The sequence below is a fragment of the Ursus arctos genome, unplaced genomic scaffold, assembly GCF_023065955.2.
Source record: "Ursus arctos isolate Adak ecotype North America unplaced genomic scaffold, UrsArc2.0 scaffold_1, whole genome shotgun sequence".
NCBI classification, from domain to species: Eukaryota; Metazoa; Chordata; class Mammalia; order Carnivora; family Ursidae; genus Ursus; species Ursus arctos.
Genome location: NW_026622763.1, coordinates 83,509,330 through 83,523,693, shown reverse-complemented (window position 1 = coordinate 83,523,693; position 14,364 = coordinate 83,509,330). Strand labels below are relative to the sequence as shown.

General features: G+C 38.1%; 1 protein-coding gene across 2 annotated transcripts in view; it reads right to left on the bottom strand.

Annotated features, from left to right (window-relative positions):
• The window catches only part of UNC80 (unc-80 homolog, NALCN channel complex subunit), a 216,363-nt gene that overhangs the window by 184,775 nt on the left and 17,224 nt on the right, over window positions 1–14,364 (bottom strand). For both annotated transcript variants that reach the window (XM_026492047.4, XM_044381208.3), the window contains exons 6-7: window positions 13,827–13,900; window positions 10,438–10,577 (exon numbers count right to left, since the gene is read on the bottom strand). In XM_026492047.4, coding sequence (XP_026347832.3) covers window positions 10,438–10,577; window positions 13,827–13,900 — 214 coding nt within the window. The remainder of the gene's footprint in view (window positions 1–10,437; window positions 10,578–13,826; window positions 13,901–14,364) is intronic.

The following is a 14,364-nucleotide window of genomic DNA, read 5'->3' as shown; positions in this document are numbered from 1 at the left end:
GGCAAAAGAGATGATGAATTGTATTTGTTTGATACAAGCAGACAGCTTTTGTTTCTAAGATACTTGCATTGCTTTGTTATGAAAGTTCTCTTTATTTCTGATTAATACATGAACTCTTCCAACAGAGACACATTAACATTAGCATTTTCTGAAAGGTCTACCTTGTGCATCATTTCCATGGCAACCAGCCACTGCAGCTAGGCAGAGAAAAGACCTAATTCGTTCTTCTAAAGTGCCACTCTGATTCATGTCTAATTCACATATGTAGTTGTGGGTGTGCCGTGGGTGACTGTGTATACGTATGTGTCAAGAAATGCATGCGTATATAGATGTTTGAGTGTGGTAATCTCAGAGAATGGAAAAAACAACATCCATCCACAAACAGGAAACCTTGAATCTTGCAGTTTGTCAAAGAAATACATGTAATTCACATTTGCAAATTGCCGATGCATACTCTGGCTGAGAAAAATTATATAAGAAATATAAGCTTCTGGATATTTAATGACCTCAACATTTCACCCTGATACTGCTTTTAATAATTTTTAAAAGTCAGGTCAAATACAGTATTTGAGGTAGAAATTACCTACATTTAAACTTTTTGGAATTCATGTAGAACAGAACTAGTGAAGGAGGAATACGAGAATACGCAATAATTGATTGAAGAAAATGTACAAATACAGCATAATTATATCCAAAATGATGGTGACATCATCATCATTACTGTTTGCTGTGGCCAGCCTCCAAAACAGGCTCTAATGATCCCTTTTTCTTGGTATCCACACCGTCACGTGGTGCCTTCTCTAGACTGGCATTGGTATGATTCATTGCATCTAGCAGAAGTGATGGCATGTCAACTTTCGAGATTAGGTTTAAAGACACTGAAGCACTGATATTCACTGCTCCCTCTTTTTACGGGCTACTTTGTTTTGGGGGAAGCCAGCTGTCATGTCACGCACGGTGCTATCGAGAGGCCCCGATGGTGAAGAACTGAAGCATCTAGTCAACAGCCATCTGACTGATCTTGAAAGCAGAGTCTGACACCCAGTCAAACTTCCAGATGACTGCAGCCCTGACCAACATCTTGACAGACCCTGAGTTGCAACCACTTAGCTAAGCTGTTTCTGGATTCATGGCCCTCTGGAACTAGGTCAGATAATAAATGTCTTTTGTTTTAAGCTATCAAGAAATTTGGATAATTTGTTATATAGCAATTGATAGCTACTACAGATTCTCATACCATGATAACATCCTAAATTTGGGGAATGGTTTTGGAATCAGGCAGTAGCAGAGGCTGTAAAGACGTTGAAGAGTGTTAAAAAATGAAAGCATAGGGGCCCCTGGGTGGTGCAGTTGGTTAAGTGTCCGACTCTCAGTTTTTGCTCAGTTCATGCTCTCAGGGTCCTGAGATCAAGCCCTACATCAGGCTCCGCGTTCTGCATGGAGTCTACTTCAATTTCTCTCTCCATCTCCCTCTACCCCTTCCCCCCACCCTGGACCATGTGTGCTTTCTCTCTCTCTAAAATAAAGATAAATCTTTTTAAAAAAAGAAAGCCTAAATTGCCTTGCACAAATTACTAATAGAAACCCTGAACTTTAGGAGGCTGCTGGTAAGGGCTTAAAGGGAAGTAAGGAACTTGGCATTGAAAAGACGAGGAAGGAGGATCCTTGTCACGTAGTGGCAAAACCTGCCTGCTGTGATGTGGAGAGTTAAAGAAACATGCCTAACAAAGTCAGTGATCTAAGATTTCCAAATAAAGTGTTGAAGGTGTCTTCTGATTTCTTCCAGCTGCTTACAGGAGATTGAAAGATAAAATATATGCCCTAACTGAAAAACTGTTAAAGACTAATGAGCTGGGATTTGATGATTTTGAAAACTCTCAGCCTTTCCAGATGGAAAATAATGCTAAAATTAAGAAATGACTTCTGAGCAAACATCAAATCTAGGGCATTTCTGGAAAAACATGGTCTAAAGATAAAGTCAAGGGTGAAACTGTAAAATCTTTTTAGGACATCAGAATGATCTATGGTCTTGCCTCAGAATATTATTCCCCCAGACAAGAGGCCCTCTAAAGGTTTTGAAAGTGTGATTCCCCCTATAAAAAGGGGGGTGTGAGTTTGGGTGGAGACTTTTAAGAAACTTAAGGGTGCTATTCCTCAAACTTTCTCCAAGTTACAGAAAGGATTAGCGTAAAGAGACTTGTCTATTCTAGTGAGCCCCAAAAAGATTCACAGTGGACTCCCAAAGTTTTTAAAGAAATGTAACAAAAACACTGCCAAAGCAGTATAAAGTTAAAAGAGGCTGTTATATCTCCTAAATTTTACTGGCAGTAAGCAAGCTGAGAAAACTACTCAGCAATAAACACATCTAGCTTTCTTAAAAAAGGAAAGTTGATTTAAAGCATGGGATCATTAGCCTGGAGGGTGGAGCTAAGGGTCATAGGTAAGAATAGGATGAGATCTAATCAAGAAGTTTCCAACATTTGTCCAGCTTGATTTCAGAACTGCTATGGACCAGTGTCTCCAACATCTCCCTTTGAATAGACAAGTCCACAGCAGTTATCATGTGCGTATCCCACCATTGTATGTGGGCATTTTGGGTGCAGATAACTTGTCTCTTTAGTTCACAGGTGCACAAACTGAGAGGAACTATAACTAAGGAATTGTACTTAAACTGTACACATGAGGTACCTCTGTTGCACCTAGATCTGATTTCGATGATGAGATCTGGACTTTGATTTGATTCTGTAATTGCATGAAATTTGGGGCAACCTTGGTGTGAGTAAGTGTATTTTGCATGTGAAAGAGATGGGAATCATTGGGGCCAGAGGACAAACAATGGTAGCCAGATTCTAAGATCTCTCAAATGATCCTTACCTTGTTGTACTCATGCCTCTGTATAGTTTTTTCCTAAAATATATTACGTTGGTCTGTGTGACCAACAGAATATGGCAGAAGTGGCACTATATTACTTCTGAAATTATTATAAAAGACCTCTCTCTCTCTCTCATATACACACACCCACCATTCATTTCATATCAAGTCATCTGCCATATTGTGAGTAGCCCTATGGAGAGGCCTCAGGATCTGAGGCATCCAGGCACAAGCCACCTGAGTGATCTTGGAAACAAATCCTCCAGTTCAATCATGCCTTCAGATGACCGTGGTCCCAGCCAACATCTTAACTGTAACCTCAAGGAGACCCTGAGCCAAGAAAGACTGCAGCCCAGCTGTTTCTGGATATATAACCCTCTGAAACTGTGAGATAACACATTTGTTGTTTTAAGTCACTCAATTTCAGAGCAATTTGTTATGCAGCAACAGATTACTGATACACTGGTATAACTCCAACTAGAGTTCTTGGTAAGTCTATTAAAGATTCATAAGCATATAAAAATCACATCTCTGATCTTATATTGAATAATTTCTCATTTAGTAGAAAAAAAGGACAAATTAGAGGAGGGCCATGGAAGAGAAGCCAAAGAAAACATCTGGAAAGATTTAGACCTACCTCTTCATGAGGGAGTAGAGAAGAATGTGGACCATGTGACTGGCTTGACTGGGCTCAAATCTAGCTCTTCCTCCTGTGTGTGTCCCTGGGGGAACCATTTAATCTCTTTTTGCTTCAAAAGAGGAATAAGGTCTTTGCTTGGCTGTTGTAAAAATTAAACTCATTCACTTATTCAATACCCTTCAGTGAAGGTCATGTGCCAGGCACTAGAGAGAGCAAAGAGTAACCGAGACTTGGTCTCTTCTCTTGTGTGTGGATTTTATAGTCTAGTGGAAGAGATAACTATTAGACAAATAGTCACACAACCATTTATATCGCGTTTGCTATTCATGCTATAAAAGAAAACATGGAGTTCTGTGAAAGTATTAAACATCTGCCAGAGCCTCTCCAGAGAGTACAGGAATGATATTTAAATTGAGACATAAAGGAACAGGAATTGGTTAAACGGGGATAGATGAAAGAACGATGCAGACAGATGGAATAACATACTCCAAATCTCAGAGCTCAGGGGAAGTTTGAAAGTCTAAAAAAGGGTTGAAGTTTAGTCACTGAGGTGTGGGTAGCAACAAAATGTTAGACTAGAGAACTGGCTAGCAGCCAAATGATGTGGAGCCTTGAGGGGTACATCAAGGATTTTGAATTTTATCTTGATAGCACTGGATAGCATTAAAAGAGTTCAAGAGGAGTGTTGTGATTTATCTTTTATTTTTACTCTGTATGTTCTGTATTGGATGGTGGCAAGGCTGAATAAGAAGAGATTAATAAGTAGGCTATGCTGTACTTCAGGACAGGGAGATGAGTGGCTTCGATGATGGTAAAGAGATACATGGAAGTCAGTAAAGTATTTTTATATATGCTTTTTCCCCGCCTGCCTTATCTCATAAATTTAATCACCATTCATGCAGTTCCTCAAGCCAAAAATCTCAGAATTATACTTGATTCCTTTCTTTTTCTCATTCCCCAAATCTGGACATGTCAGCTCTACCCTGTAAATGAACCCCAATTCCAGCCTCATCTTAGCCTTTCCACCTGTACTACTCCCACTCTGACCAAGCCATATGCTCTCTTACTGGGCCACTGCGACAGTCTCCTAACTAGTCTCTGTGTCCACTTTTGCCTCCCCAGTCTATTTTCCATAAACCATCTGAAATGACCTTTAAAACATGCAATTTGGTTAATGTCCTCCATTGTTCCAACAACTCCAGTGTTTTTTTTCATCACACCTGGGAGAGAATCCAGACTTCTTAACATGGGCTCCTGGCTCCTGTGCCATTGGACCCCTCACAACCTCTCTGAACTGTTTCCCTACATCGTACCCCCTGCTCAGCACCACTCCCTAGTCACACTGGCCTTATTCCTGAAACATGCTGAGTTCATTCCCATTTCAGAGCCTTTAGACTTTTTCTCTCTGCCTAGATTATTCTTCTCAGATCTTCCTCAGGCTGTCTCCTGCATATCATCCAGGTCTCAAGGAGAAAGAACCTCCCTCCCATCCTTTTCCTTTACTTTTGCTTCATAGTCTTAGAGTAGTCTACAAATAATTTTACTTAATTACTCTTATCTAACTACCTTTTAAGAAAATGAGCTCTTCAAGGACAAAAACTTTGACACTGCTACAACCTTTGTCTAACATACACTTAAGAGACATGAATCAGAAGAACAATATTGTTAAAATATCCATGCTACCCAAACCAATCTACAAATTTAATGCCGTCTCTATCAAAATAACAACACCATTTTTCACAGAACTAGAACAATAATCCTAAAATTTGCACAAAAATAGAACGACAAAAGACCCTAAATAGCCAAAGCATTCATGAAAAAGAACAAAGCTGGAGGTATCACAATCTCAGATTTCAAGATATTCTTCAAAGGTGCAGTAATCAAAATAGTATGGTACTTGCACAAAAATAGACAAATAGATCAATGGAACAAAATAGCTCAGAAATAAACCCATGCTTACATGGTCAGTTAATCTATGATAGAAGAGGCAAAAATAGGGGCGCCTGGGTGGCACAGCGGTTAAGCGTCTGCCTTCGGCTCAGGGCGTGATCCCATCGTTATGGGATCGAGCCCCACATCAGGCTCCTCTGCGAAGAGCCTGCTTCTTCCTCTCCCACTCCCCCTGCTTGTGTTCCCTCTCTCGCTGGCTGTCTCTATCTCTGTTGAATAAATAAATAAAATCTTTTAAAAAAAAAAAGAAGAGGCAAAAATACACAAGGGGGAAAAGATAATCTCTTTAACAAAGGATGCTGGGAAAACTGGACAGCAACATGCAAAAGAATGGAACTGGACCACTTTCTTACACCACACAAAAAAATAAACTCAAAATGGCTTAAGAACCTAAACGTGAGACCTGAAACAATAAAACTCCTAGGACAAAACACAGGTAGTAATTTCTTTGACACCAGCCATCACATTTTTCTGGATATGTCTCCTAAAGCAAGGGAAACAAAAGGAAAATTAAATGTTTGTGACTATACCAAAATAAAAGGCAAGGAAGGAAACCACCAACAACTAAAAGTCAACCTGCTGAATGGGAGAAGGTATTTGCAAATGATATATTCAATAAGGAGCTAATATCTAAAACATATATAGAACTTATAGCACTCAACACCAAAAAACCCCTAATCCAATTAAAAATAGGGAGAGGAATTGCATAGACATTTTCCCAAAGGTGACATATAAATGGCCAACAAACACATGAAAAGACACTCAACATCACTCACCATCAGGAAAGTGCAAATTAAAACCACAATGAAATATCACTTTATAGTTGTCTGAATGGCTAAAATAAAAAAAAAAAAAAGAAATAACAAGTGTTGCCAAGGATGTGGAGGAGAAAAGAATCCTCATGCTCTGTTGGTGGGAATTCCAATTGGTACAGCCACTGTGGAAAACAGTATGAAGTCTCCTCGAAAAATTAAAAATAGAATTACCATAATCCAGTAATTCCATGTTGGGTATTTACCCAAAGAAAATTAAAACATTAATTAGAAAAGATATATGTACCCTTCTGTTTATTGCAGAATTATTTACAATAGCCAAGACACAGAAGAGACCCAAGCATTCATCCATAGATGGATGAATGGATAAAGAAGACATGGCATACACACACACACACACACACACACACACACACACACACAGACACACACACAGGAATATTACTCAGCCATGAAGAATAATGAAATCTTGGCATTTGCAACGACATGTGTGGAGCTAGAGGGTATAATACTAAGTGAAATAAGTCCATCAGAGAAAGACAAATACCATAGAGGATTTCATTCATATTTGGAGTTTAAGAAACAAAACAAATGAACAAAGAAAAAAAGAGACAAAAACCAGACTCTTAAATAGAGATAACTGGTACTTGCCAGAGAGGAGATAGGTGGGCGGATGGATGAAATAGATGAAGGAGATTAAGAACATGTTTATCTTGAACACTGAGAAATGTATAGAATTGTTGAATCATTATACACCTAAAACTAATATAACACTGTATGTTAGTTATCCTCTAATAAAAAATTTTTTAAAGATTTTCATTTATTTGAGAGAGAGTGAGCGAGAGAGAGAAAGAAAGAGACAGCATGAGCAGGGGGGAGGGACAGAGTAAGAAGAAGAAGCAGACTCCCTGCTGAGCAGGGAGCCCAACATGGGGATCGATCCCAGGACCCTGAGATCATGACCTGAGCTGAAGGCAGACACTTAACCAACTGAGCCACCCAAGCGCCCCAATAAAAAAATTTTAAAGACAAAACAAATGCATAAACACTTCCGATAGCATTATACATGTAAGGACACTAGTTTTGTTTTGGCATATAAAAGATATCCAATGAAAGGTAGTTCCTATTGTTTAGTCTGTATCCAAAGTAACTACCTTTCCCCGAAATCTGATTTAATTATGACCTTGATAACTTTGTTAGTAAGTTATTATTGTCATCAAGTAAAATGGAGCCTTGGTGTGTGTGTGTGTGTGTGTGTGTGTGTGTGTATGTGTGTGTGTGTGTGTGTGTGTGTGAAGGGGGGGATCCTTCACAATAGCTACTTTTGAATAAACAGGAAGTTAATATGGAAAGAGTCTGTACAACTTCAAAAGGACAGTGGTAAACAGACTTAAGGGAGCCATCCCTGATTCCCATCTGATGGTAGTCACACGCTCTATAATCCTCTTCTCCTGAGTGCAGGCAGGACCTGTGCCTTTCTTTAACCAACAAATATCATAAAGGTGATTAGATGTCATTCCGGTGATCATGTTGTATTATAAAGCCTCTGTACCAGTAGACTGGACTTAGGATTTCTCTATGTTGTAAGGTAATTAGGGAGAGGGCCACATGGCAGTGAATTGTGGGCAGCATCTAGAAATTGTGAGCAGCTCCCCAGATGAGAGACAACAGCAAAACATGAACCTCAGTCTTCTGCCAACAACCTGAGGGCTCTTGTATGTGGAGCTTCCCCAGTCAAGCCCATGATGAGACTGCAGCCCATCCTAATGTCTGGATTTTAGCCTGGTCAGACCCTAAAGCAGAGAACCCAGCTAAATTGGGCTTATATTTCTGACATTCAGAAAGAGTGAGATAATAAATATGTGATGTTTTAAGCCAGTGAATTACACAGCAGTAGAAAACTAATATAAAAATCATAGACAGAAAATACAGAAAAGCGAAAAAACAGCTAATAAACTGTTGAACACTACATCTGAAACTAATGATGTACTATGTGTTGGCTAATTGAATTTAAATTAAAAAAAAACGAATATAAGAAGGACATGACACTAAATAGAGCTGTCTAAAAATGAAATGAACTTCATCCAAGAATACTAAATTCCACACTGCTGGAAGGGTTTAAGTGGTGAAAATGTTGTTAGTGCATTGGACTGAGTTGGTGATCTTCACAAGGATCCTTCCACATTAAAAATGACATGATTTTAAGTACTCATTATCACCAACGACCTAGGACGGTAAGTCCTATGGATAAGTACAAACAATCTCTGCTTACACAACTAACGTTGCTGTCAACATTCATATTCTCAACCGGCAAAAGATCATATAACTGGGCCACTTGCTTTTAAAGTCCAAAATAAAGATACAAAGATATATGCTTTGCATATTATTTTTTTAAAGCACAACATATTAGTATTTGAGTTAAAAAACAATTATATTTATAAAACTGTACACTTTCAACAATTCTAAGAAACTGTTTAAGAAGCGCTATACCCACGTAGCTTGGTTCTGGTGCCAGAAGGAGGTAGATGATTTAAAAATTACCAAATGAAAAAGTAAGATAATACTGAGAGGAAATATCTGTGGATATATCAGTGGATAAAGGACTTGTATCCAGAATATACATATATATTTAATAAAAAAAAACACCTTACATCTCAATTGTAAGGACACAAACAACCCACTTAACACTGGGGCAAAAGGTCTGAATAGACATTTCACCACCGAAGATATTCAAACAGCTAATAAGCACCTGAAAATGTACTTAACATCATTAGTCACTAGAGAAAATATGAACTAAAACCACAATCAGCTCTTACTATATACCCACGAGGATGGCTATAGTAAAAACAACAGGAGCAATTGCTGCCAAGGAGAGCGAGAAACAATGAGCCCTTGTGCATTTCTGATGGGAAAGTGAAATGGTGCAGCCATTTTGGAAAATGGTTTGGCAGGTTCTTAAAAAATTAAACATAAATTTACCATACAACCCAGAAATTTTACTCCTACGTATCTACTTAGGATACCAGAATTTTTTGCCTGCCCAAAAACCTGTATGTGAATGCTCATAGTATCATTATTCATGATAGACAAAAAGTCAAAACAACCCAAATATTCATCTACTGATAAATGGAGAACTCCAATGTGATATGTCCACACAACAGAATACTCTTCAGCAATAAAAAGGAACTACTTGTCCATGCCGTAATGTGGATGGACCTCTACAGCGTTACGCTAAGTGAGAGAAGCCAGATGGAAAAGACCATATATGGTATGCGTCCATTTCTTTGAAAATTCCATAAATTCAACTATATGGACAGAAAAATATATTAAGTGGTCATCTGGAGCAGGGTGTGGGAATGGGAGAGACGGAAATGGGCACAAGGGATATTTTTGCATGACAGAAATGTTCTGAAATTGGACTGTGGTGATGGTTGCATGATTCTATAAATTTGCTAAAGATCATTAAATTGTCCGCTTTAAATTGGTGAATTTTATGGTATGTAAATTATACCTCAATAAAACTATTGTTAAGAAATGCCTTCTTTTAAAATACTATCCACTAGATAGTAAACTCATTTGAAAGTAGGGAAACACAAATGGTCTCTGGGACTCCTGCCCGCCAAGTGCAGAATCTAGCTGGTTTCAGAAGCAAACCTCAGGAATCCGGGCTTCCATCATTTCAGTCGGGAAACAGGAAGAAGGCGATTGATGTTTGCCCCAAGGGAAGGCATTTGGAAGCAAATTTACCACATACACAAGCTAACAAGGGCTGTGTTGTCATGTTTACAAAGAACAACCTCTTCAGTTCCCTGTGGGTATTTTAAAGGCACCTATTTCAACACAAGGATCTGCTGATATGAAGTATTCTTACACAACAAATTAGCAGATCTTTTCACATCCCCGCAGCATATTTGATAACATAATGTGATTTTCTGCATTTAAATATTAAAAAGATCATCTAATTTAGACATCTCATTATCAGATAGATCTTCCCACTTCCACCCAACTTTGTTTAAATGAGAGCCATTCATAGCACATTTCTGGAATTATTAATCTAATTATACCATGACCAAGAATATGAATACACATATCACGCTCTGACACATTTTAAGGAACAGAGGCTATGCAAATAGCTAAAAATGCATATTTAACATTTGGTGACCAAGGAAAAACATTTTTGTCCCTATCATTGCAATTATGTACCTGGAATGCGATGGGCCTCTTTCCTGGGAAGTCTGGGAGGACAGACTTCCATCGAAGGAGTTTCCTCGGTGGCAGCCTGAAATGGTGGCCTTGGGTGACATGGGATCTGACTGGAAAGTTTCACAAACCACCTGGAGTCCCTTTTGGAGGTGGAGATAACAGATTAATTTTTTTTTCTTTCTTTCTTTCTTCCTTTTTTCCCCCCCTTCAGGTATATCCTCTAGAATTAGCCATCATATTACATATGTTGTTTTATAAAATTGAAAATTTTATAGCTAAGTACAAGGTCATAGACCAAGGGATTTTGCTTTCATCTAAGAGAGAACGGAAACAGACTTCTAGAGATACACGTATGTTATTTTAAGCATTCCGTTAAGTACGTTCATAAACTTGATTTCATTTTGCCTTTGATTCTTATCTTTTTCACCTCCATATACCCAGGATCTGTAGGAGAAGAGTTACAAACCACCAACTCATCAAAGATAAGCCAATACTGAGGCCAGCTGAGTAGGGCCTGAGGCTGGAAAGAAACCAGGTTAGTAAGAGCTGATCAAAACCTGAAGCCAGAAAGTGAGAATCGAAGTACAAGTTTCCGGTTTTTGTCACTCATTAAAGGAGGATGGGATACATTTTTCCAGTTGGAGGTGATGACTTTTATTCCGACATTCTCCTACAGAGTAGCTTATTTTCATTCAAATGAGCTAATTTAGCTAATAAGTATAACTCTGCTCAGCCAATAAGACATTGTCTTTCCATCGGTATTACAGATGAAATTCTCCACTTCTGTATAAAGACCCTCAAACATTTATCATAGTATTTTAGTCCTCATAATTTCTATTTTCATATGTAAAATAAGAAAGCACTGTCCAGCCATGATGCATAGAGTGACAAATACAGCTAGAAATTTCATAAAATAAGTCCTCTGAACTAGATGAGAGAATCCCTCAGCAGGAGCATGCTATGAGCGCTCCGTGTTAGGTAATTTGGGAGATAAAAAAGTATTAGATGAATCTGAACCTTGAAATCAAGAACTTACAGTTAAGTTTTAAGACAAATGAATATAGGTTAGAGTAGCACGCCCAACAGATATACTATAAGCCACAAACGTGAGACACATATCTAATTTTAAAGATAGTAAAAAAAGAAATTGGTGAAATTAATTTTAATATTATATTCTGTTTAACCCCAAATTATCATTTCGACATACAATCAATATAAAAATTATTATTAAGATATACGTTCCTTTTTTTCATACCAAGTTGTCAAAATTTGGTGCACATCTGGTACTTACAACACATCTCAATTCAAGCCAGCCTTATTTCAAGTATTCAACAGCCACATGGGCCTTGTGGCTACCATATTGGGCAGTGCAGATTTAGAAGAATTAGACAGGAGTTCATGGGGGAGTTGAGATCTTAATTGGTCCTTAAAAGATAAAATGTAGACAGGCAACGAGGAAGACAGATAGCAATCCACGTAGAGGAAACAGTCTGAGCAAAGACCCAGAGGCTAAAGCAGCACGCTCTGTTTGTGAGAAGCAGAGCTTAACTAACTGAAAGGGTAAAGAAGGTCACTTCAAGAAAAATGATGCCAGGTGGTAAAAGGCACAGAGAAGCAGGGAGTGGAGTTTGGTCTGGAGGCGATGGTAAAAGAAATCCACTATAGATTCCTAGGGAACAAGGGATATAAAGAAAGGATGGCAACCTTGCATATAATAAGCCTCTGTGGAATGATGAGTTAATAAATAAATGATGCATTAGGAAGATTAGTCAGGTGTTATGAAGTGGCATTTATGTGAAGCAGGAGAGGCTAGAAAAATCCAATTAAGTGGTTCCAGCTGCAATCTAGTTATGATGACCTGGATTTAGAGGGTCGTAGCAGGTGTAGAGAATAAAGAACACATCTGAGCAACGTAACAAGATAAAACAATACGACTCAGCAAGAAATCAAATTGAGAGAAGGAAGGAGAATGAAACAGGAGACGTATTTTTTGTCTCTAAGATGTCATCAGTTATAAGACACCATTATTTTATGTGCAATTAAGAAAATACTCTGCTAATTAAACTAAGACACTTACCAGGGAGGACTTTGGCTAATATACTTATTAAAAGCACTATCTTAGACTTATTTAGGCATAGCTTTTGATTATATATTCATCTTGTGTATATGTAAAAGGAAGATATAAGTGAAATAAATTGGTAGAGGTATTCTTGAAATTTCAACATTTTAAATCAGAGTTTTTGATACATGTTTTTTCATAGAGTAACTTTCTCTGTGTCAAAAATGTTATTTCTTAAAAGTGTTATTTCTTAAAGAATGCTCCACTATTCCCCCTGACATATTCTTCTAAGCCACTGATCCTGATTCTGAAAAGTTAGATGCTGGAAATGACAAATTCATGTTGTGCAACCTTATGAAAATGACAACCTTATCAATACCACTACCAGGTGGGGAGGTTTTAAGAGGCCGAAGATCCTCAAACACCTGATTTCAACTATGCTAAAAGTGAAAGAACATATATATCTTAGAATGGATAAAATACAGACAAACCACAGTGTCTGTACTTAGCAAATGTTCAGGAAGCACTAGATAAAATAGGACTCCAAAATTTGCAGGTTTGAGGGGAGAAAGGATGACGGCATTGCTGACAGTAATGCATCGGTTAGAAAGAGGATCGCATACGGCCGGAAAGCAGAAAATTATATTTTGTACATGTTGAATTGGACGTGAAGGTAGCTCATCTAAAAACATACTAAATTAATGGCATGAACATTTTTTCCTGAATTATATTCTTTATTACGCATATTCTGTTTTATGTGGATTTGTCTTGATGTTTCGTTAAACTTCAGATTTCTTAAGGGATAAGACTATACCTTATGCCTCCTTTCTACTCCCTCCTCCCCACCTGCTGCAGCATTATCTTAGCTACATTAGGCTTATCTAAAGAATATTAAGGAGATTTAATCATTGAGAATAATGATAACTAACACTTACTGAATGTTACACATTAGCCATTGAAGTAAACACTACGGATTACACACTAGCCATTGAGATAAAGCACTATTTATTACACAGTAACCATCGAGATAGAGCACCACTGATCACACACTAGCTACTGAGATAAAGCCCTACTGATTACTCACTCACCACAAAGGTAAAGCACAGTTACACATGCTCCTGTTTCCGCACTCCCACACCGGGAACGTGCATAAAACTATTTTCCATACTTGACAGATAGAAAACCAGAGTCTACTTCAAATTTTATATTCAGGAGTAGGAACTTGCTTTGAAACCGAGTAGCATCATTCTAGAACTCATCTGATCCTTCACGCTACACTCCATCCAGGAAATGACCACCTCCCCTCGTCCCGCAATCACCATAAACTCACCTCTCGTTGTCCTATGTCTTGATTTGGTGATTCACAGGTTTGACTCTGACTGTTGACGGGAGAGCTTCTCTTAGCTGCTAAGACCAGAGAAATACCCTCACAAATTTTGTAAGATTATGATCAGCTCATTTAGTTCATCAGTTCATTTCTTTAAAAAAACCCACTTTCACATATCATTATCACCTTGAAAGAAGACATTTAATAACATATGTTGTCAGAGGAAGCAAGTAACCAATTAAAAAACCCTTTGCATTTCTAAGTGATCATTAACAGTGTAGATTTCTTCCTCTATTCAGTCTGACTCAATAGGCATGGTACTAAAAAGTTGGCAATACTAAAAATAATAATAGCTAACATCTATATAGTACCAAATATCTGCCACGTCCTTTTTAAAGCATTTTACATGTACAGTCCTCCTCTCTTATCTGTGGGGGGATCTCTTCCAAGTGGTGCCTCAAACCGTGGACACTACTGAACCCTACACATACTATTCTTTCCTACACATACATACACATACACGCACCTATGATACAGTTTA